Below are 25,648 nucleotides of genomic sequence, written 5' to 3'. Positions count from 1 at the left end.
CTTCAGTCGACCCCATCAGCCGCCCTAGAGCCCAGCAAGGGCTGAATCCCAGGCCAGCCTCTTGGACTTGTGCCTTCTATGCTTAGCTACCTCAGGGAGGCCTCCCTCTGGCGTTCAGGCCCTCAGACTGGCTCAGGAAGATGCCGCTCCCTCCTTAATTGCCTGAACAGGCCTGGAACCAGAGCTTCCTCAGGACAGAACCGCTTATCAGGTAAAGGCCTTGAGTGTAAGAGGAGCTTCCGCAGGCCCAGGCCAACAAGGCTTGCACGTCTGCACGCAGGGGTAGAAAGAGCTGGCTCTGCTGTTCGTCATCTGTGTAATTGAAGGCAGGCTGCCACTGCTGCTGCCTTTATTTTTTTTCCTTTTTCTGATATTTTTATTGAAATAACATATGTATATAAAAGTGAACAAATTATAATATCAAGCTGCAGTTCCATGAATTTTCATAAGGTCAACACACCCTTGTACCCAGGAACCAGATAAAGAAATAGAATGTTAGCAGCATCCCAGAAGCCTCCCTTGCACCCCCTTCTGGACACTCCCCAACCAGAATAACCAGTATCCTGACTCTCACAACATACATTAGTCTTTTGAGTAAGTTTCTTAACCTCTCTGAGCTTCCATTTCTTCACCTGTAAAACAGAGATAATGATAGAACCTTCCACAGTGAGTTGATGGAAGGATTAAATTAAATGGTGAACGTAAAGGGCCTAGGACAGTGCATAGCACAAAGGAGATGCTCAAAAATGTTCATTCTCTTTGCTGCCTTTCCCCATATGCAACACTTTAGCACCTCTAATAATTATAATAGAGGCTAGAATTTAGTGAGCAGTGCTGAGCACTATGCTAAGTGCTTTACATGAATTATTTGATCTACTCCTCAGGACAACTATCTGAGTTGGGTCTTATTATCATTCCCATTCTACAGATGAGGAAACTGAGATGCAGAGAAGTAAAATCACCCAGGGAAAAAGCAGTAGCACTGAGATTGAAACCCTAGTCTCTCTGGTTCCAGAGTCTACTCTTAACTGCTATGCTTCACTGCTTCCTATTCTGCCTGAAGAAGAACAGAGAGCAAGATAAGATGCCTTAACACAGGGAGATATGCAGGGCCATTTTCCCAACAAAGAACTTCAGGGGCTGCTTATCAGCAATAGGAAGATGAAGGAAAGCTATGAGCCCTGGCTCTGCCTAAAGCTCTGGGTAGCGGGAGGACCAGAATCACGGGCCCCAGAGATGTAATTGCTGCTTTCAGGCCAAACCCACTCCCGGCCGTGCAGTTCCAGGAGCTGCCTTCCAGGGTGACAGCCTCAGAGATGAGGACAGACAAGGGGCGCCTGTGGGGAAAGCAGAAACTGGTTTTCTTTTAAGAATGAGCTTAAAATAACTTCTATTTCCAGAGATTGTTTAAACAGATACCTCCTCTTTCTCCCCCAGCAGCAACCAAACATACAGAGAAGAATAAATGAGCAGAGTAGTAAAGCCCATGGGCCCCTGCCTCCTCCTGACCCCGCTCAGTGGCTCATCCCACTTAGGTCCAAGGCCAGCTCTGACCAGGGAAGAGAGGACGTTGGAGGTTCTGGCCCACCGGCAGATGGAGGGCAAAATGGGCTGATGCCCGAGGCATGTATATACCTATGAAGCCTGACTTTGCCCAGCTTGCTTTGCACCCAAGCTGCCTTAGTTACAACTAAACCATCGGGATAATAATATAATTGTGTTTAGCTAAAAAACAAATAAGTAGGGCTTCCCTGATGGCTCAGTGGTTGAGAGTCCGCCTGCCGATGCAGGGGACACGGGTTCATGCCCTGGTCCGGGAAGATCCCACATGCTGCGGAGCGGCTGGGCCCGTGAGCCATGGCCGCTGAGCCTGCGTGTCCGGAGCCTGTGCTCCGCAACGGGAGAGGCCACAGCACTGAGGGGCCCATGTACCGCAAAAAAAAAAAACACAAAAAAATAAGTAATAGAGGATTGATGAAAAGCAGCTCTGAAGTCACAGGGAAAGGGAAAATAGACAAAATCCACCAGTAATAACAACTAATGTTTATTGGACCCCAGGACTGTACAATTATCATGTAGTATTTTATTCTCACAGTAACCTGATTAAGTGAACACTCTTATTGTCTCCACTTTACGGATGAGAATACAGAGGTGCAGAAGACTTACATGACTTAAGAGAGCCAGAACTCCATGTAGGCAGCCTGATTTCATAGACTATGTGCATATTGGCCGTACTAAATGGTTTCTCCACCTGTCTCTCTCGTCCACCAGACTTTGAGATCTCCTCAAAGGCAGGCACTGCCTGATTTATCTCAGCATCACCAGCACTCAGCACAGGGCCTGACATATAGCAGGTGTCATTATATACTTAATTGAATCAAGTAAACCAGAGACCACCTGGGAAACGGATTGTGAGCCTTGCCATGCCAGATGAAAATATTTCCAGAACTAGCAGAGTGTCATGCGAGATGAGCATGAGTGCCCTGACCGGCACATGGATTGGAATCCCTGAACTCACCCCTTCCTCTCTTCTGGGCCTCTACTTCAGAAGATGTGGACTCTGTCTTTGGCTTGGATGTCAGAAAAAGCATAGGTCAACTCATTGCGATACTTTTTTCCCTGTGGTTAAAATTTGAGGTTGGGTAAGTAACTAGATACCACAAAAGACATGATAATAAACTTATTTTGTTTTAAATAGAAATAATTAAAGCAGGTGTCAGCAGAATCAGAGAGACCCTTGTAAAAGGCATTGTTCAAACATTCCTATATTCCACCAAGCAATGCTCTGGTTGGGTAGAGCTTGGACCCTTAGCAACCATTATCCCAATTCTCAGAAATTTCAGGCAAATCGTTTTCCAGTTAGGTGTGGAGATATATAGCTAAGCCTTGGAGAAGTAGCTGAAGGGAGGTCTGAGCTCCCATAGGAAGTGCCTGTCCCCACATGATGCCTGTAACATAAAATATTCTCAACGAGTTTGATAAGGTTTAAAACAATACCTGGTCAATTCAATGAAACGCTACAGATGCTGATCATGTGCCAGGCTTTGTGCTGGTGACCCTTGCCCTTAGGAAGCTCACACTGTCTAAGAGATAGACAGACATAAACAAATATAGCCCAACCTCATTCTCATCCTAACATGATGTACCGTAGTGTCAAGTATTTCCAGGAGTTCCTAGAGTTCGTCTCATATATATATTCCCCACCCCCCCAAAAAGAGACTGGTTCAGTCAACCACAAGGCAGCATTGGATAATTCTGTCATCTCTTCTTCCTTTAGCAGCCTTACACTAGGTATAATTCTAGTTGCCAGGTCCTGCCAGGTCCACCCAGCATGGCTGCCTTTCCTTCTGGGTAATATCATGCTGTCTGATCTCTACTAGACATCTCTGACTGTCATAGTCGCTGCTTCTTCTCTTACTGCTGTATCTTCTAGGTACCACTGTGCCGGCATCAGAGCCAGGCATGACACTGGGTCTTCTGGGCATCATGTGGCTTCTGTTGGGTACCAGTGCTCCCCTCAGGGCATGAACTCTGGAGCTAGATTGCCTGGATTAAATCCTAGTCTGCCACTTGCTAACTACAACTTTGGGAAAGCCTCTTTGTATTTCAGTTTCCTCTTCCTCAATGGCAAAAGGGAATGATAATAGGACCTAACTCCTAGGCTTTTTGTGATTATTAAATGAAGTGAATATATGAATATATATATTCACACACATACATATGTATACAAACGTATGTAAATATTTGCTTAGAATAATGCCTGATAGACAATATTGTATGTGTTAGTTATTTCTGGAGTGACTTGAATGAAAGCAGCTGGTAACATCAGAACTTAGTTACTTAAACGTGAGAGAAATAAGGAAGAATTCTGGAAAGATGACAGTAGTGGTAGCATAGTTTATCAATCACTCCAATTCCCCATATAAAAACTGACAGAGCAACTAGATAACAAGGCCAAAACCCCATGGATAATGTTTACAGCAAAGCTAGATGATAAAACATTCCTACAAACCTCAAAATACAAGCGGGGGGCGGGGGGGCAAACCACCTGCAGCTACAAGGCTACTCGGTATCATCTGTATGAGAGGAAGAAGAAGGAAAGAATAAGGTGGCATCTGGAGAACATGGGAAAGGAGAACCCCAATGTAGCCACTGGGTATTTACTGGAAAGCACAGTGTGACGATTTGAGAATAATAACTGAAATTAGAAGGGGTTTGCCTCTCCAATGAGGTGAGTGCAAAGCACATACTCTGAACTCTCAAAACTGACCCAACAGGAATCTCTTCTACAACAAAGCACCACATTAAGAAGAAACTTTGGGGAGTAAAATCGAAATTGAGAAGGACAGAGATAATAGAGACAGAAGGAAGAGAGTTCAGACCAATGTGAGGGGCAGAACAGAGCTAGGAACCTTAGAAAGCAGATCACTATATTTTTGAACCCTGCACAAAAACAAAAGAAGACGGAGCTCTATGAAGTCAGAACAGATTTCCTGAACCCTACTTCCCTCTAAAAGTTTATGAAAACTAATTTCACATACAAATGAGCAATAAAAATTTATTAAAGTATCATCCCATGCATAGTTATTTTAGAAAGAGAATAAAGAGCAGAATAATATTGCTACGATGAGAAAATGCCAAGAGAATGTACTCAAAAACAGAAGGAAACTATAAATTACTGTTTCAATATTTCAATAACCATTATCAATTGAGCTTAAATTTTTAAGAAAAATGATATATACCGAGTATACTACCTATATGGAAACAAGCATACAAGGTGTATTCTAGTAAGATTATTGGACTTTTAAAAGAAAAAAAGAGGGCTTCCCTGGTGGCACAGTGGTTGGGAGTCCGCCTGCCGGTGCAGGGGGCGCGGGTTCGTGCCCTGGTCCGGGAGGGTTCCGTGTGCCGCGGGGCGGCTGGGCCCGTGAGCCATGGCCGCTGAGCCTGCGAGTCCGGAGCCTGTGCTCCGCAACAGGAGAGGCCACGGCGGTGGGAGGCCCACGTACCGCAAAAAAAAAAAAAAAAAAAGTGCACGTTATTTATAAGGGACAGGAAATTATGCTCTGATAACTTTCTTAGAGCAATCCTTTATACCAGAAAAAAAGTACAGTAACATATTTAAAATATTCTATATGAAAAGAAACCAAGGATATTATATTTAGCCAAATGACGTTCAAGAATAAGATGAGGAGTCCTGATTTCTGTGGCAGCAGTGCTGTTGGAAGACAATCACTCAAGAATAATTAAGATAAAATCGATAGGACTTGAATACCAATTCAGATGGAAGATGAACAACAGGGACTAGTCAAAGATGTGACCCAAATTTTTGACTCAAGCAGATGAATGGACAGGAGAAACCAGTTCAGAAAACAGGAAGGTGGGTCCAGCTTGAGACTTGTTGAGTCTGATGGGACGACTGTCTCTTCTTTTGAAGAAGGCCCATCCCTCTCACTGGACTGCCCTCCCATCGAACTTCATTCCCCAAACTTCCAGGCCCTCCCAGACTGCACGCAGAGTGCGTGACCCACATAACCTCACACATTCCACCCTGAATATTCATTCAGTCAGTATTTCCTTAGTGCCTACTTTGTGCCAGGAACTGTTCCAGCTGCTTGAGATGCAGAGTGAACAAAGCCAACAAACAGCCCTGCCCCATGAAAGGTACATTACAGCAGGGAAAACAGACCATAGTAATAAACATAATAGATTTAACAGTGCCTAGTATGTTAAAACCAGATAATTTCCATTCAAAAGAAGAGTTAGAATAAGTGGGGACAAGACTGTTCATGTGAGAGGCAGGGAGGGAAGAGCCACTTCAAATAATGGGTCAGGGTAGGACTCATTGAGAAGGTAAACTGAGAGGGAATGCTTCAGAGAAAACCAACCATGCTGATGTACGGGTACTGAGCTTTCGGGGCAGAGGGAAAAGATGGGGCAAAGGCCTTCTGTGGGAGTAAGCCTGGGCGCTGGAGAAACAGTACAGAGGTAAGCGCGGCCAGAATGGAGTGGAGCAAGGGAAAGATCAGTGGGAGTGAGAAGGGACTCAGGCTAGATCCTAGAGGGTCCTGAAAGCCACTGCTGGCCCTCTGGGGTTTCACTCTGAGTAAACAGCAGGATTCCTCCCGAGGACATCCGAGGAACCTTGTCATCAGCTGGGTCCACCTGGCCCCTGCGCCATTCTACAACCCAACCTGGAAGGCTCTCTCACTAAGGGCTTTATAAAAACCACACATAGATGAATTTAGAATGACTTAACCTCTGCTATGCGGTGAACTATAAACTGTTTATTGAACAGTTAATGTAAGCATAATTATTTATGCAACAAGCTGTAAATAATTTACAGTATGGTTAGGAAATTAACTTCCCATCTCTCTTCACTAAGGCACTGGTGAACTGGTGAAACCCAGCCAGCTGAGACCAAAGAAAATGCTTCTCTGATCACGTTCAAATCTTCCAGTGTTTTCATTGCCCTGCTTCTGAGCCACGCTGAGCTGCATTACAGGCCTTTTTTGTGTTGAGGCTTTTGTGAAAGGGGCAGACAATTCATCTCTGTCCCTAACCACTCCTAGCTCACATTTTAAGGGTAGAGCCTTCCCCAGCATATGGTGTTGGACAGCTCACAGCAGCCTTGCTCCTAACTTGTGGCTGACCCATGCATGCAATGCCAGAACCAGGAAGGAAGTAATCTCTCCTTCGATGAATCTGCACGATGTTTCCTGCATCACCTGTTGTGCTGGGGATGGCCTCTGTCTCTCCGTGTTCCCTGCAGTGACCCTCTGCTCCAAGCTGCAGCACTGGAAAGAGTTTTCAGATCACTCCCCAGAAATCCCCATTTTCATTATTCATCCTAGCCCTTTTGACATATGTGTTCCATAACATTTTTGGTTAATTGAACTGTCCTGTATAACACGGTAAGACAGTTGATCCTGCTTTTCAGATATTCCCAGGAGTGCTGGCCCACTAATACACCTCGAAGTTAATACCTGGGAGTAATTTGTGAAGGGGATATGGATACTGGCATCATAGTCACTTTGTCCTGTCCATTTCTCCAGGTTTTGGCTTCCAGCAATCTATAGAAGGACTTGAGGGTAGGGAAGAGATTCGGAGACTCTAACAAATCAATATTTTAAAAATCTAGCATAGCTCCAAGCATGCTATAAAGGAAATATTTTTTGAGTACCTTCTGCATGCCAGGCACATATCAAGTGCTTGCCCATACAGTGTCTGTCTTGCAGTTACAGAATGCTATTTATTATCCCCCGTCTTACAGGAAAAAGTGAGGCTCAGAAAGCTTCCTGCAGGTCATCAATGACTGGATCTAGATCTCAATCCAGGTCAGCCTGCCTCCAGAGTCTGTGCCTTTACTACCTCCCCAGACTGTCCAGCGCCCATGAGTGTGCTGTCGTTTCTGTTTCAGGACAGGGAACATGAATTTGGCTCTAGGTGACTGTTTCCAGTCCAGGAAGCCAATTTCATGTGCACATTTCACAGCTGCCTCCTCTTTGATGACTCAGGAGCAACCCGTCTTGTTAACTTTATCAAACTCTGGCATTTTGAAGACACTATTAGTACTCCCTGGTCTTCCCTTAACTCAGGAAAAACTTACTTTTGAAACTCTAAAAAGGATACATGTGTGTACGTGCATTGTCAGTATACATATGGGAGCTGGCATGATGCTACTCACAGTAAGAACACCTGATGAGGATCCATCACTCTGGCCTCATCCCACTTTCACCTCTTAATAGCTGTGTGCCCTTGCATGTGACGCTTGCCCTCTCTGAGCCTCAGTTCCCTGACCTCCTCATTCCCAAACCATTGTCTCAGCCTCACCAAGTTCTTTCAAGTGCCTCTGCTGAGACTTCCAGCCTCCCAGCCTTTGCACATGCTGATCCCTCTCTCCCCATCTCCTCTTCACCTTGCTGATGCCTACGTATCCTTGGAATCTTGGACTAAATGTCTCTCCTGAAGTAGGTGTCTCTGACTCCTAGATGAGCTTACGTCCCATCTGTCCCATGTGTCTGGAGCACCCTGTCTTTCCCCCATCATGACACAGGTCTCAATTATTTAACTACCTGTTTATCTGCTAGACCATAAGCACGGCAGGGCTTCTCTCTACCAGGCCTACCCTGCATCCTTCCCCTTGCACTGGGCCCGATACAGTGAAAATGCTCAGTGTCTATTTATGGAACTGAATTAAGTTTAAAAATCTATCAAATGGGAATAACAATGACCTGTACCGCCGTGCCGTCTCATCGGGTTATTGTGATAAGCTCCATAATCATTACTGCTAACATTTATTGAGGCTGAGCCCTGTGCCGACTATCAAGGAGATGGCTTCATGCAGTTCTCACAGTGACCCTGAGAGCAGGGCACTATCTTCATCTTATCTTTACAAATGAGGAAACTGAAGCTTAGAGAGGCTTACATGAACTCTCTGATATCACCCAGCTTGTAAGTGGCAAAGTTTGGCTCGGAACCCAGCCCATTAGACTCTAGACCCCATGTCCTTAAATGCCACTCTAAACTGCATTATGAAAGGCCGTGCTCTGTCCAGATGGCATGTTTAATACTGTCAGGTAAAGATATAAATGCATTCTCACATGCCTGAGCTGAGTCGTTGCTTGTCTTCAAGTTTCACGGCTGTAACACAGGACCTGATGTGTAGACTAAAGAGGGTTTAGCTTTGTCTTTCCTCCTTACTTCAAGGAGAGTATTTTCATTTGCCAAAGTGGAACATTTAGGAGAATTCACATATCCTACATGTCAGCTGCCATCCTGGTACCTCTGCGGGATTCTGGAAAAGGCAAGTGAGAGTCCAGAAGTAACCACTAGAGGGTTTCCAAGAGCAGGTCTACACCGTTGCCATAGACTCCATCAGCCTCCAGCCCCCAGCACTTGGACTCCCTTCCTCTACCACACTCTCGCTCTATCCCCAGCCTCAGGCTCTGACCAAGAGTCCTCTATCCCCAGTTGTGGGCGGACTCCAGGCATCCTTAGGATTTGGCTTCAAAAGAGCCCCAGATGCAGAGGCCAGAAGCAGCTGCCTGTCCCACCAGGTCCTGCAGCCAGTACATGCATCCTGATGTCCTGGTGTTTTCTGTGTGCATTCTCAGCGCCAGCCTGTTCTAGAAGCTGAGGGAAAACCTGAACAGGAGAAAATCCCAGTGCTCACACAGCTCAGGCAAGACCCCGAACAGGCAAGAAAGCACCAAGAATCCAATCTGGTCACAGTTATAACAGTAGCTGGTGTGTTGAGTTCCAGCAATGATCCAGGCAGTGTTCTAAGCCCTCTCAATATATTACTCCTTAATCCTCCCCACAGCCCTGGGAGAGAAGACTGTTATTGCCCCCATTTACAGACAAGAAGACTTCTGTTGGGAGAGGTCACATGGTGGGTAAGTGGTGGAGCCATCACTCAGACCCATGCTCTAGAGCCCAGAGCCTCTCCTCGTATCAACTAAACACCACACTGCCAGCAAGAAGCTGTGAGCAGGAGAGTCTGGGATCACAGGAGACAGAGGGCCTGACTTCGCCTGGGAATATGTACACAAAGGAAATGACATTTGCCCTGGTTCTTAGAGGAGAGGAGTTGGCCAGGACGACAAGGACAGAAGGACTTCCACATAAATGCAAAACTGCCTAGAGACATAAAAATAGTAATACGACCAGAAGTTTCACTGGAATCAAGCATCAGGGGCCTATGAGGGGTGGCCAGGAAGGGGCCTAAGGAGAGAGACAGGGACCAGTTGATCAAAGACCTTGAATACCATGATTAGGGATTTGGATTTAATCCTGAAGGCAATTTAGAGACACTCAAAACATTTTAGAGCAGGGCAGTGACACAACTGTGCAGAGACTCAGTAGAAAATGGACTGGAGTGAGTTAAATACCATACAGGAGGGTGACCTGTCGGGAAATGATGGTTATACAGCAGAGAGAGGACAGAAGGCTGAACTAAGGCAGTGACCTGGGAAAGGAAGAAGTGAATGGTCTGGGAGGGAGATGAGAAGATACGAGGGTGAAGGAGGGAAAGGAGCAAGTCTGCCTCCTCAGCCTCTGGTCTGTGTGACTGGTGCTGCCCTGACTGAGATAGGAAACCCATCCAGGTAGGAGTTAGTTTTCATTTTGCTTGGTTTCATGGTGTTGCACGATGACAAGTGGGATACACGAGGCCACGACAGAAGTGGGGTCTAGGCCCTACAGAGGGGTCCCTCAAAGAGGCCCCACACCTTCCCAGAGAGGAGAGCAGGCCTGGTGAAGCCGGCACAGCCCTGCCACAGCCGGTCCACTCCCAGCCGCCGTCGCTGTGCCGCCACATAATGAGATGTTCTTCTCAATTTTGGAGCCCGGGGACTGCGGCTCCTTACGGTTTGGACTGCGTTAGTGCTGAGCATCCCATAATTGCATAGCTCATCAGATTCTCTGTCATTAGCTCTCTGGTTCTCAGGGCTCCACCTTTCCTACTGCATTTGCTGGTTGACCCCAACATAAAAAATCTGCTTAAACAGGGCAGCTCTTGCTGTGTCCCTTCACCTCGCAACTCCCAGTGGTTCAACCGTCCTCAGCCGTGAACTTGGAGCTGCCATCTCACTGTACATGAAATCTTTCCATTGCAAGAACAGATGATCTGATTTCTCATACAAAGGAAGGAATTGAAAACTGAGGTCAAAGCAGATGGACTGGCAATGAGTCACACACCCTTCATGGTGGAAACCACCACAGTGAGGAGCCTGTAGGGTCTCCAGCCAAGGAGCTGGAGGGGCCAGGGGCCAGGACCAGGGTTGGATTTCCTCCGTTTCCACAGTGAGCTGGAATCTGATCCTGATGCTGGGAAGATGCCCCCTTGCCTGTGGGGCAGGGAGGGCATCCCAAACAGCGAATGGGGCTCACAGGAGCCCTGTCCAGTATCTGGAAGAGCCCCTGAGAGAAGTAGATGTCTACTCCCCAAGTCACCCTGCTCCTTGCTCCCTGATGGTGGCTTTCCTGGACATCTGGAAGGAGGTGAATAAGCCCCAAATCTGGGTTTTCTGGAGCTGGCAGATTCCAAACACAAAGCCAGATGTAACCACAATCATCTTCACATACCAGGATACTGGTTGGATAAATTATTTTAAGCTGGAATTATCCAGGGTGGAGTTGGGGTGGGGGAAGGGAGGAGCATAGTCTTATACTAAGGCATTACAGTATGGAAAAAATGGGCTCCCTAAAATATGTCTAAAATCAGAAGGAATTAACTACCCACACAGCAAGCAGGGAGAATTACAAACAATAGAGCACCTCTGGGCACCAAGAACTCTCTCCTTCAGCCCTCACAGTGGTTTGATGGTTGGCGATTACCAACCCATTTTATAGATGTAGAAACTGAGGCTTAGAGGCATTACTTAACTTGTCTAAGACCTCATTGTTAATAGTCATAATAAAGTTAAAATTGATTGAGTGCTTATTACTTTCTGGACACTGTGCTAAATGCTAGAACCAATCTTAATGCTTACTTAACCCTCAAAACAATCCCATGAGGGTCACATAACTTGAGATTTGGGAGGTGAAGTGACCTGGCCAAGGTCTCGTGGTAGATAAGTGAAAACAAGAATCTATGCAGTCTGAGACCAGAACCTTGGTCTTACCTAAATGCCATGTTCTTTAATGGTCTTCAGCAATTTAGCTGATATTCATACCCTCAAATCCACAGCTGGGGCTCTTTCTCCTATGCTGGACTTCCCTTATGTGATTATCAATGCCTTTTTAAAGATGGTGATCATTCAAAGACTACAGTATGTCTAGTCAATTTTCAAACTCTTGCCTTATTTCTTTGGGGGAGAGAACAGGGTGTGTGTTATTTAAATTCAGGATAGAACTACTGGCCCACTGGCCCCATCATCACAGATCTCTGACGAGTTTGCACCAGAAGTACTGCCAGAACGGGAAGCCAGGGAGACCGTGCAGAGTGGGGAGGGACCCTCTCAGGACTCTGGCTGCGAAGGGTCTCCCCACCCCCTTCACTGTCCCTGCCTCGGCTCTTGCCACTTAGATTGCCCTCCTCATTCTTCAAAGCCCATCACTGGGGGAAGGTAACTGTGTCTGACCCTTCAGATGCCAAAGGGAACAATTCTTCCCAGTTCAGCAGACACATGTCCTGGTCCCCAGTTGCTGATACCTGTTCCTCATTGCCAGATAAGCCTGCTGGCCTGGCATCCAGAGTTCCCCAAAACATTGGGGGTCATTAGTTTATGGAAATCTCTGCCTACATTCTTGTTGGTTCACTTTAACTTCTTTTCACTCAGAATGAAACTTTAATTATTCCTTCAAAATCTGGAATTTGGATTTCTCTGCCTTACTCTATTCCACCTGCTGTGTGAAGTGGAGAGCCTTCTGTAAGAATACATTTCTATGCCAAGAACACTTGGTAATGGCCTCCAAACTTTACCAAGTACCCCAGTGGGCCAAGGTATTGGGCTAGGTGTTGGGATTATAAAGGAGAGATGGTAAGAATATGATCTCCAAGAGGGCAGGACCTTCTATTACAGTGAGACATAATCTCTCCACCTAGCACAGCACCTGGCACATCATAGGCACTCAATAAACATTTACTGAATGAATAAATGAATGATTGTAAATAAGCAATTATGGTTCAGTATGCTCCCTATGGCGTTTTGAAGTAAGGAGAAAGAATTTTGAGAGCACGGAAAGGATGTTCATCTCAAACTAGGGTATCTGAGAAAGCTTCCTACGCCAGCGCTTGGAAGGACGCCTTCAAGTTCACCAGGAGAAGAAGCAGAGTTGGAAGATGGTAGGATTTCAGAAAGAAGAAACAGCATGTGCAAAACAGTGGAGGCGAGGAACCACATGTTGGGAAGATGGCAAGTTGCTAAGAGTAGTCAGAGGGGTGGAATGAATTCAGTCAAAAATAAGAACTTCAAATCAAGAAGCATGTTGGAGTGCTAGGTTTCATGGATTTATCTATATTATAACCTAGCAAAGCAGGGTGCACTATCCCCTCCCCTGGAGAAGAGCACTTCTCCAGGCTGTACCACGGGGCTTCCATAAAACCTGAACAGGGCACACCCTCAAATGCTGGAAGGGGCTCCCAAACTAAAATGTCTTACAGTTTCCATCCCAGCTACAAGGCCAACACTAAACCTCTTCATGAGTTTCGTTGGAAGGAATAAGACCCTGTTTGTTTTGGTCAATGAGATTCTTTCATAGCCCTGAGGCACTAAAGTGGGCTACTTTTGTCCAGAAAAGGGAAGACTATCCAATACTCACTCACAGACTTCCAGAAGTTAGAGCTAAAAGGGTCCCTGGGGAAACTTTTGCCTACCTCCTCATTCTCAGATTAAGAAACTGAGGCTCAAAGGGAAAAGGATTGTCTGAGAACACACAGCAGGTTAGCATAGAGCCAGGGCTGGGAAGGAAGGAAGACAGGAAGGAAGACAGGATGGAAGGAAGGCCAGCCTCTGGTCCCTGGTTGCTGCTCCCACTACAGTGTGCTCTCCTGTAAGACATTTAATGATGAAATTGCAGTGACATTTTTTTCCAATGAATTAAAACCAACGATTAAAAATATTTCTGAATCGCTATTCTTTTTTTTTTTTGCGGTACGCGGGCCTCTCACTGCTGTGGCCTCTCCCGTTGCGGAGCACAGGCTCCGGACGCACAGGCTCAGCGGCCATGGCTCACGGGCCCAGCCGCTCCGCAGCATGTGGGATCTTCCCGGACCGGGGCACGAACCCGTGTCCCCTACATCAGCAGGCGGACTCTCAACCACTGTGCCACCAGGGAAGCCCTAAATCGCTATTCTTTAGAAGAAAAAAATGTCTCTCCAACTGTCTGACTCCTTCAACCAGTTAAATCTTTGACTTCCATTCAGAAACAGTATTTAAATTAATCAAGGTAAAACTCTAGCTTATCCTTTCCCTCCAAGCGGCACTTTTCCACCATAAAGAATGAGAATAGCTTGCTGGAGACAGACAGCGGAGTGTCTTGGAGAAAGGAACAAAATCCAAGCTATGGAATTAAATTTCTCACAGTCACCTGAAACTCCTCAGCTGTTAGTCATTTTTCAAACATTTATTAAACATTTATTCATTCAACAACCAGTTTTTGAGTTTATTCTGTGTGCATTTTAACCAAAGGTTAAATTCATATTTAACCAAAATATGAATCAGAAATGACTTTGGCCCTCAGGACATTTATTACTGAGTAGGAAGGATGACATTTACATAACTCATTATAGTACTACTCAAGGCCTGGCCCAGAGTAAGTTCTTAGCCTCAAGTAAATTTCATTCAAATGAATGAGTGAATGAATGAAATTGATATCTATTACAGATCATTGCTAATGAGAAGATTCCACTGGGGCTAGGACACAGAGCTGCCAGAATTTACTGGAGGCTAGGAGGGAGAATAAACTTAAGAAACAGAGCCCAGGAAAGGCAGGACTCCCCAAAGGGCGGGGGTGGGGGGCGGGACTGAAGAGTATTATGGCAGCTCCATTTCCCTCTCTGGGCCTCAATTTCCCTATCTTATAATGCAGGGAGCTCTGAGGAAACTTCCAGCAACAACATTGCATACCTCTATGATCCCAGTTCCCGGCACCATAAGGGAATTTAAATCCAACCTCTCCTCTTAAAAATATCTATTGAATCATCGTCCCTCTGCCTTTACAAGGTCACGCCCTGTGTTTCTGTGGATTTCTCTTGGGAGATGGGAGAAGGAAGGGAATATGATTCTAGCTTTGATTAGCCTTCGTTTTGGTTTAAACAACAGACAAATATCCAATTATCCCATTGACAATTACAGTCTGCACATTTCACCGCAGGCGCAGAAAGCAGCCCAGCAGCAGAAAACCAGCCACAGACCAAGGGTGTACACATGCAAGCCATTATCTACTTGGAGACAGGCTGGGCTGCAACGGCCCCACTGGCTCAGGGAAGCTGGGCGGGTCCCCGCCAGCAGGCCAGGGGCAACCCAGGAGGCCGCCTGCCACCGGCTGCAGCTGCAGCCAGCCCTGGCTCGTTTCAGATTCCAGGCTGAACAGAAACATTGTGAGAAAGCGATTCCCTCACAGTGAGACACCCCAAATAAAAGCCCCAGGTTGTATACTTGCTACAAAACCAGGCCTGATCAAGTCAAGAGATAAATCAGTGAGTTGCACAAGGGAAGGGACCACGCCGTATCTGGTCACAGTCATGTCCTTAAGCACACAAGCCCCATACAAAGCCCATGATCTGCACTCAATACATATTTTGAGAAATTATGTGGAAGGCTAGTAAATAAACGACTACTTGAATGAGTGAATGATTTGCTTGTGCAATGCCCTCAAGAACATCGTGGAAAAGACAGCCAGGATAGAATGCTGGCCGGCACTCATGTTCAAGTACCATCTGGGAACATGTATCTCTGCTCTGATCCTTGTCAGCCTGTCCTGGACAAGTAGGTGACTTAACTCCTCAAGCCTCATTTCCTCATGGGATGGACGTTGTATGTGCCTCTCAGATTCCCCCTCAGGGGAGGACTTGTTGTCCCCAGCTGGCGGACCCCCCAGATACTGCCTCAGAGGCACCTCACCTGAGGTCACGCCTGCCCACACACTCCAACGACAGATCAAGGTGGGATATGAAGGTTCTGGCCACTCTGGCCAATGAACAACTCTGATCCCAAAGGTCCCTGTGAGGTCAGCTGAGTCGTCATCAAGCAGGCATCACAGCTCCCCAGCTCCCCCTGCCCAGGCCTGCTTCCTTCCTCTCCCTTCCACAGGTGTTGATCCCAAAGGCACTCCCTAATAACCATGTTGAAATCTCAACTCCATCTCAATGGCTGCTTCCCAGAGGACCTAAACTATGGCTCCCTCATTAGCAAAATAGAGATAATAATAAGTATACACAAGGGCTATCGTGAGGACTGAGTTGCTATGTGTAAAAGCATCCAGCTTTTAGCAAATGCTGGATAACAGTGAGCCAACTTTGTTATGGGGTTAGTGAAGCCCAGTCCTTTCATCAGTATTCCCACCCTCACTGGCAGGAAACCAGAGAGAAAATGTCAGTGTCTCAGCTTGATCTGTGGGTAAGAGAAGTAGTGGAAGAAAGGAGAGAAGGAAGGAAGGAAGGAAGGAAGGAAGGAAGGGAGGGAGGGAGGGAGGGAGGGAGGACATGTCTGGATGTGGCCCTGTGTGCATCCCTCAGACTGGCCTCCAACCCACCCTGTAGGAACCTCTCCATAGAGAGGGTCAAATCAAAGGGCTGGGCCATCAGGATCCCTGCAGAAGATGAGGGCTACGTTGCGATGGTAGAAAGCACAACCCTGGGAGCAGGCAGACAGGGCGCAACACCCGGACCACCATGTCTGGGTCCCAGCACCACTACCACCCAGCCCAGAGCCAATGGAGGGAATCAATGTACCAGACACAAAGATGGGAGCCCAGAGACGCAAGAAGAAAGCAAAGATCAGCTAGAGACACAGCAGCCACAGTCTCCTGCTACCCAGAGTGCTGAGGCCCTGTCCCCTGCAATTCCACCAATAAGTCCCTGAACCTCCAGGGAAGTATTTGAACGTGAGCTTGCGAGGGTTTCCACTGCGGAGAGAGGGAGGGAGGAGGGGTGTGTTAGTGTTACAGGGATGGCCTGGTGACATGTGGGTTGGCACCCTGAGGCCTAGAGAGACCTTCCTTCCTGGACCCCAGCACTTACACGACCTTTAAAAGCACTTACGACTGACACCCTGTTACAGGCAATAAAGCTGGTGCTCGGACAGGTTAGGCGGCAGCCAAAGTCACACAGCTGATAGGAAGCGGAGCTGGGATTGAGCCCAAGTCTGATTCCAAGGCCTATATGCTTTCAACCACTTAGAGTTCCCGCATTACAGTTTCCAAGAGTAGGGTTTTGTTCTTTGGCTTGTCTGTTTTATTATTTTTAAATACAAAGACCTCCCAGGAGGTTCAGATACAGTCAGTGTTGAGAGAACTATCACACACCCTCCTGTCGCCCACACCAATTCAGCTCAGGATCCCAACCCCTGGCCTCAGACTCAGTTGCTCCCTGCCCTCTGTTCTCTTCCAGGAGCCTGCACCTAGAAAAGCTCTATTTGATGCTATTTACCTGTAAGGATCTCAAATACCAAAGTCCTAACGCACATGATTCACCCAGGCTGTGAGATGATCCCACACAACTTGACCACATTTATTTATTTTGTACATTGAGGCGAACAATGGCACTCCAGAGTGAAATTCAGCCTCACTGGAACACAACAAAAAGAAGTCAATTATCCAACATTAATTATTTATCTGGAGACAATAACCACGGTGCTATTCCCCACGAGAGAGGCCTCTACAGCTTGGAGCAAGAGGAAAGTAGAGGTGGCTGCTATTGTCTGCCCATAATGTGGCATCAGATCAGACAAATGGACCCCTCTGACGTCCTGTAAATACACATGAGCCTCCGCTGTGAATGTAGCTCATGCACATGCCTCTAGAACACAGACGATTAATAGGGTGGTAGAGGATTAATAGGATTCTATTCCCCCAACATCCTGGGGAGGTCTGCCCTGGCAATGCCAAGCTATGACTATATGAAAGGAAATACCACCTTCTCTCTGCAGCCTGCCCTGCTCTAACAGAATTGTAAGGTTGAAGACATTCTAAACAAACATTTTTGCAGGTTGCAGTGTTTGTGGAACCATATTAGTCTGGTGTTTTCCTCCCAAGGTATTTACTGTACAATATAAGTTAGAAAACCTGTCCTGACTGACTCGAAAAGAATAGTGATCTGATTCCTAAATCATTTTTATGTAATTTAACTTCCTTTTATCTTTAAAAATTCTGAGGAGCTTGGAAGAGAGAGATCAGTGGTTCCCAGGGGCTGAAAGAGTGCCAGGATGTGATCTACCTTGGCTCCGTATTCTCTAGTCCGGGGACATACTCTTTATTTAAAGATGTTAACGTTGATTGAGCAGTACTTACTCTTTATTTAAAGAAGAAGTTAACGTTGATTGAGCAGTTTCTATGTTTCAGGCAGGTGATTTATATATCTTTATACATCTTTATAAAGTCTCATCACAACCCAATGAGGTAAGTATAAATATCTCCATTTCATAGATCAATAAACCAAAGCCCGAGGTCACAGCTAATAAGTAGCAGAACCAAGAATCAAGTTTGGGTGGAGTGGCTCCCAACTCCTAACCACTGTCCTAAACAGCCCTGTGATGACAGCTTCCCCACCCCCCAGCACAGCCTCTGGTCTGACCATCCCAACACCCATGAGTCCTGTGGAGGTGTCCCAAAGCCCTATTGCCACAGCTGCTGCCGCCCATCTGGATACACAGTTTCCAACCTACCACCTGGGCAGGACAGGTGATGGAAAGACTAAGATTCCTCTTCATCTAGAACGGTTCCACTCTTTTCTGATTATAAAATAATACTCAAAAATCAAACAAACAATATAGAAATGCATGATGTAAATAAGGTGAAACCTCCTGCAACAGGTGAGGGGTTATTAGAGATTAGATGGTAGTGGTACCATAATATATTTAAAGCAAAATACTACAGAACAAAACAACGATTTAACGGCCTTGCAAGTGCTACTTGGATTCTGCTGCCTCGAAACATCCCCGTCAAAATGTCTGAGCAAGGAATGAAGGGCTAAGTTTGAGCCTTGAGCACTCAAACTGCAAAGTTCCTCCATAGATCAAACCTGCATTAGAGTGACCAACCATCCCAGTTTTCCCAGGACCGAGGAGTTTCCAGGCACACAGGAATCTCAGAGCCAAAATCAGGACAGTCCCAGGCAAACCGGGACAGTTGGTCATCACAGATTTGCTGCCCTGGTGCCTCCACCTTTGCTTCTGTCTCAGGCCTCCAGGACCAGTCATGTCAGATCTACACCTGCTTCCCCATCCCTTTCACCTGTGTGAAGGCAGCTCTAGAGCCTCAGGTCTTTCCTTCCCAGCTCATCATCCGGGCCTCACCTGCTGCTCAGTGTACTCCTCCCCCACCCTCCCCACACTGCCGCTCAGGGCAACAAGTGCTTCCCAAGGATGAGCTCTGTGCCCCCTCCTCTCCCTGGTGCTCTGAGAGAAAGCCACCTAATGGTAGGCTGACCTCTTCCAAGAGGCTCAGAGAGGCCACTTCCCCCAGTGGCTCCAGCCTCCTGGCCCTGGCGGGATCCACAGCTGCCTCTGGGGTCCCCTATCTTAGCAGCACGCTTCACTTGACTCTTTGCTTCATTGTCTGCCTGGATCTTAAACTAGCTCCTTGTGGCAGGATGTGGCTGACTCCTCTGTGCCCCAGGGCCCAGTTCCATTTGTATTTGCTGAGTGACTGTGGCATCCCGATACCTTGTCCTTAGCCTCCTCCCCAGCACAGTGCACAGAGAGAAGGGGCTCTGGATCCTGGGGCTGGGCCTCAGCCAGAGTCCAGATGGGGCAGGCCTGGCCCTGAGACACAGCAGTGGGACTTACCGCTGACCCGGCAGGGGGATGGAGTCCAGGTGGCGGCCTCCAGGCAGCGCCATCATGTTGACGCCAATCTGTAGCAAAGCCTGCCCACAGCGGTCGGGGCCCTGGAAAGAGAAGGCAGTATGGGGTCAATGAGGGCCGCCCGTGTGAGGAGGCGCAATCATTTTCTCTCCCAAATCCCGGCCACAGGGATTCATCTCAGGTGTGGAGGGAAGGCCCCCTGGCCCTCCTCTGTTGTTTCAACCAGTTTGTACTCCACTATCCTCACACAAGCAATGCAGTACTCAGGTCTGATCTTGATTCTCAGCCCCTAGCCCACTATGAACCCCTAGAATCTTTTCTTATGTCTCATGGCCCAAAACGTACCTAACCCATTTTGCTTTGCACCAAATATTGGGACACACAGACTAGCAAATATTGCATAGGACATACTTATACTTAAAAAGTTTAGAGTTTACCTGAAATTCACATTTTACTGGGCATCCTGTATTATTAGCTAAATCTGGCAACTCTCTATGCTAATTCCCTAACTATCAATATATACTGTGACAGTACTAGGTTCTTCACTTTGCTTATGCCTGGGAAATGTGACCCTGTAATAGGCATGGTGGTTGCTTCCCCAAATCCATTCCACTTTAGATGATGTAATTTCACGCAAACTGCCAGGAATTGGTTTAGGAATAGGCATGTGACTCAATTAAAGCCAATGAGCCATGACAGAATTGCTTCTAGGAAAAGTTAACTTTGTCCTTAACTGCAAGCCAGCCACAAGATGAGGTAGTATCTCTCCCATTGGACCTGAACAAGGAAGCACGTCGCTCCACTGCTGCTAGAGACCATCTTGCAATCAAGAGGGGACCCAGCTGGAGAAGAAAGCAGGCACACAGAGGAAAAAAACCTGCATTCTTGATCACTGAGCCACTGAATCAACCAGTGCTGAGTCTGACCCACCTCTGGGCTTCCTAGTGTGTAAAATAATAAAGTTCTTGTCTAAGGGAGGATTTTGGTTTAGTATACCCAAAAGCATCCTAACTGATAAAGGCGATCCAGGTTCCAGGGCCTCCAATCCCAGCACTGAGCACCGACGTGGCTTGCCAGTGCCTCATAGGTTAGACCAAGACAACAGTGTTCTTCTTCCTCCATAAAATCAGCTGCCCACCTGTTTGTCTCCTGCCTCGCCAGCCCATCTCCATTCTTCCCTCTCTGCCACCTCTTTCTCCAAGCCAGTGAAGAAGCCCTTCCTGAGGAAAATGGAGATTCTGTCACCTTTGCCTGGGTAAAGCAATAGTCAAGAGATGGTTGTCTGTCACTTGTCATATCCTGAGCTTGAGGACAGCAGATTTCAAGACATTCAGAGAAAACACAAGTGTGAACTTGTGGGAGGATACAGCTGAGGAGGGCAGCAATTCAAGCCCAGAAAAATTAAACTCTTACATTATGATTAAAAGTGACCCTTATGAGAAAAGAACGGAGGAGGACTCTAATTAATAGTGATGTGGCTGGACATAAAGTACCCCTTGTGATGCTTGGAATAAAAGACAAAAAATGTGAATCTGAAAAGTATAGGGAGGAAGAAGCCCAGAATAAACTAGGGCTTTAGATCATTCCAGAGACTCACTGTCACTGCCTGTTCCCTGCTCTGCAGATGCCACTAGACTGTGAGACCCTGGATGGCAGGGACCACTTGGTTCCAAGGGCTGGGCACTTAGCAAACACGAGATATGTCTATAGAAATAATGAGTGGAATGAATTTTTAATACATTTATGTTGAGCCCTAATTCTTCATCTGCAACTGAGAATAATAGTATCTGTTTTACAGGGCTATTATAACAATGACATAAGAGCAGGAATGCAGAAGTGTCAGGCCAGATTGAGAGCTAAGTAAATAGTTATTGTTATGTCCTGAGAGTCTGTGCTGTGTTCAGCCCTGTGGTCAGCTTTGCCAGGAGAGATGCAGAAAATTAAGTACAGCATATAAAGCACCTAGCACAATAACAGTGCTCCACGAGGCCTCTTTATCATCAGGAGTATAATTAGTTTTATTACTTTCATTATTTTCATTATTGAGAAGGTATATTTTTGGAACCCAGTGAGTCAGCAGCCTGAAGAGAATGGCACAAAAGGAAAAAGCTAGAAACAACAAGATGAGGTATTTGTTCTGTTTTCAATGAGTCTGATGAAAGAACCAAAAAGGGAGCTACCACCATCTCAGAGTGAATGCTTTGACGTGATCAGAGTTCAGTGAGCAAGCAGATCTTATTTTAGCTCCATCTTCATCATGGAGAAGAAAGAGGGCAGAGCAAAAAGGTTGAGGCAAGTGACAGTAAGGAAAGTTTAAGGACACAGGAAGTTCCAAGGCCCTTTAAAGTGTGAACAAGTTAGGATTCTGTGAGCACACCCTAGAATACTGGAGGACCTCCTGGATCTGATCAAGTCGTATCTGAGGGACGCTGAGAAAGGGTCCCTGAATGCAGGAGAATGTTCTGATTTTCCAGGAGGTAGATTCCAGAAACACATCTTGGTGACCACGAAATTCTAGAACAGATTCCTAATCACTGGCCTGTGAGCCCATCAGGGAGAAGCCGGCTAGAACCCAGATGGAACAAATCACGCTCAAACAATTTCTTCCTTTTCATTAGCAACCGCTGGGCTCTCAGCTGAGGGGGATGCAATAAACCTAATATATCTTGATTTTGTTAAAACATCCGGCTGAGATGTCCTCATTCCTCCACGTCATCCACAGCTTCCCAGCAGTTAGGCCAGTGGAGGCTGCCTGCTAACAAAACCTTGGGTCATGTGATGGCACGTGTTCCCAGAGGCTGGAGAGCCCTCCTGGGAACATCTGGGCTGCTCGTGTATCACCGCCCTATGCACAGACTGTATTATTTATGCCTCTTTCCCTCAATGGGACAAACTCCCGGATGTGTGAAACCCCATCTTGCTCAGTGTGGGACTGTGCACCTACATGGTTGAAGCTGGGATTGTGAATCAGATTAGCTCTCAGAGGAGCCACAGCTCATATTTACTGGGTATGGGGAACAGGTAAGAGAGAAAATCTGGAAGGTGAGATAGGGACTATCAAGAGCTAATCTGGCTGATGTTATAAAAGTGCAAAGAATAATAATTGCTAATATTTTTTGAGTGTGTACTATGTGCCAGGCACTGTTCTAAATGCTTCATATAGTATTAACTCATTTAATACCATCATCATCCCCTTGTTGCAGATGAGACCTCTGAAAGTCAGGGGAACTACGTGCACTGCCCCAGATCACACAGCTAGTAGGTGACAGAGGGCTGGTATCCAGGTTTTATGATCAGAGGGGAGATGAGGTGCTGGAGCAGGTGAAGGTGATAAGAGCAACAAAAGTGACACAGGTCCAACATTTGCTAACTGGAAGCCTGACTCCATTCCATGGGGGCAACACCCAGCCCCTACCCTTCACACACAGCTGAGCCCTCTTCCCTCTCACCAGCGCCTCCCACTGCTCCCACCTCCGAAACCATGAGTCCTCCAGCTTCATTAAGTGTCGGACCTCAGTGACACAGCCAGAGGACAGAACAGCGCTCAAAAAATGAAGCATCCAAACACTGCACCCAAATGGTGGGAGGAAGAGGGGCACAGACAGTGGGTGCATCTCTCCAGTTGCTCACTGGTTGGTTCCTTTGGTGAGTCGTAAGGACAGAGTTATGGGTCCTAAAGGGATCAGGGGATGGGAAGCCACAGTCCCAGCTAAAGCCTAAAGTGTCACCAGCTTTCGAAATGAGAGAGTGGCATGGACATATATACACTACACAATGGAAAATAGATAGCTAGTGGGAAGCAGCCACATAGCACAGGGAGATCAGCTCGGTGCTTTGTGACCACCTAGAGGGGTGGGATAGGGAGGGTGGGAGGGAGATGCAAGAAGGAGGAGATATGGGGATATATGTATATGTAGAGCTGATTTACTTTATTATAAAGCGGAAACTAACACACCATTGTAAAGCAATTATACTCCAATAAAGATATTAAACATAAATAAATAAAGTGTCACTAGCTTTGTAGAGAGACCTGTTTCAAGTGTGCTGGGTGGCTGCCCCCTCCCACTGCCCTAAGCCAGACTCATCCTACTGAGCAGAGAGAGTGGAACCCCTCCAAAGCTGCTCAGCATGTCAGGAAACCAAGAATGAATTCAAGGTAACCCCTCTGCCCCATGCCATCTGTCCTCACTGGTATTGCAGAATGAACTTGAATTTGGGAGTCTGGTAGATCTGGATTCAAATCCTGATTCTGTGCCTGATAAGTACATGACCTTGGGGAAAGCATCAACCCTCATGAATGTGGTTTCTCTGATTATATCGGCCTCCTAGGAGCCTCATGAGCATTAAATGAGATCACTCATAAAACTCCCTTATAGATTAATATAATATAATATAATATAATTCAATGTAATACATCATGCATTTGGCACGTGCTAGCCTCAAAGTGGGAGTATACTTCCTCATGGAAGGAAGAGCTGGGAAATATATCTCAGGCAGAGATGCTACCTTGCCCACGAGAGAGGTGAAAAGGACACCTGCAGGAGTGAGCAGGAAAGAGGAAACTCCATCACCTCCAACCCCAGCCCAAGGGCCTTCCTAATTCATTGGAAATCCTACCCCGGAGTTGGCAGCCTGGGTTCTGCAGGGCTCTTGGCTGTGTCTCCCCACCAGGAGTGGCTCATTTTCAAGAAGGACTTGAAACCTTAAGTGTCTCTGATTTAATTCAATGCCTGCTGGGACAACTGCTCATTTCTGCTCCTGCATCCCATTAGAGGCAGCCCTTGCTCACCTCCATTTGGCTAAGGAGCCAGCTTGGGCTCTGGAGGAAATGAAGGCTATTTACAGTAAATTATTCAATTAGAACCAGGAGCAAGGGCGGCTTCTGCCATTGTCTAATGGGCCAAGCCGAGTACAGCTCAAGGCAGGGCTGGGATTGTTTAATCTGCAGAATCCATTAGGGCTGTCAACGGGAGCAGAACAGCAAATATTGTGGAAAGCAGTTAAGCTCCAGCAGCAGCAATAGACAGAGGAATGCGAACTGGGGAAGGGGGGTGGGGGGGAGGGTAGGAGAGGCACTGACCCAGGGATTCAGTCAAGTCCCTCATCATACGATACCCTACCCCCTCATTATTTCTCCTCCATGGAATTTATCACAATTATAATTAAACAATTCACTGTGAAATTAGTGCTTAACGTCTTTCTCCCTTGAGGATCATCCCAGGGGTGGGCACTAGGTCTGACCTGCTCTCCCTCTGTATCTCCTCCCCACTCCCACCACCCCACCCCCTTCCTGACAGTGCCGGTACATAACAATCAGATCAATTAACACTTGTTGATTGACTAGGTGAGTTCTTTTTTTTTTTTACATCTTTATTGGAGTATAATTGCTTTACAATGGTGTGTTAGTTCCTGCTTTATAACAAAGTGAATCAGTTATACATACAAATATGTTCCCATATCTCTTCCCTCTTGCTTCTCCCTCCCACCCTCCCCATCCCCCCCCCCAGGTGGTCACAAAGCACGGAGCTGATCTCCCTGTGCTATGCGGCTGCTTCCCACTAGCTATCTATTTTACGTTTGGTAGTGTATATATGTCCACGCCACTCTCTCGCTTTGTCACAGCTTACCCTTCCCCTCCCCATATCCTCAAGTCCATTCTCTAGTAGGTCTGTGTCTTTATTCCTGTCTTACCCCTAGGTTCTTCATGACATTTTTTTTCCTTAAATTCCATATATATGTGTTAGCATACGGTATTTGTCTTTCTCTTTCTGACTTACTTCACTCTGTATGACAGACTCTAGGTCTATCCACCTCATTACAAATAGCTCAATTTCGTTTCATTTTGTGGCTGAGTAATATTCCATTGTATATATGTGCCACATCTTCTTTATCCATTCATCCGATGATGGACACTTAGGTTGTTTCCATGTCCTGGCTATTGTAAATAGAGCTGCAATGAACATTTTGGTACATGACTCTTTTTGAATTTTGGTTTTCTCAGGGTGTATGCCCAGTAGTGGGATTGCTGGGTCATATGGTGGTTCTATTTGTAGATTTTTAAGGAACCTCCATACTGTTCTCCACAGTGGCTGTATCAATTCACATTCCCACCAGCAGTGCAAGAGTGTTCCCTTTTCTCCACACCCTCTCCAGCATTTATTGTTTCTAGATTTTTTGGT

General features: G+C 46.6%; 1 protein-coding gene across 2 annotated transcripts in view; it reads right to left on the bottom strand.

Annotated features, from left to right (window-relative positions):
* INSC (INSC spindle orientation adaptor protein) overlaps positions 1-25,648 on the bottom strand; it is a 126,784-nt gene that overhangs the window by 71,707 nt on the left and 29,429 nt on the right. The window contains exon 2 of one of the 2 annotated variants that reach the window (XM_029208597.1): positions 19,452-19,552. In XM_029208597.1, the coding sequence (XP_029064430.1) occupies positions 19,452-19,552 (101 nt within the window). Of the gene's footprint in view, positions 1-19,451; positions 19,569-25,648 lie in introns of those variants that run through there. The other variant, XM_029208598.1, reaches the window with a different exon arrangement.

The sequence above is a fragment of the Monodon monoceros genome, unplaced genomic scaffold (assembly GCF_005190385.1).
Source record: "Monodon monoceros isolate NGI ecotype Baffin Bay Population unplaced genomic scaffold, NGI_Narwhal_1 Super_Scaffold_7, whole genome shotgun sequence".
NCBI classification, from domain to species: Eukaryota; Metazoa; Chordata; class Mammalia; order Artiodactyla; family Monodontidae; genus Monodon; species Monodon monoceros.
Note: the sequence above shows the minus strand (reverse complement) of the source record. Positions and strands in the feature narration are given on the sequence as shown.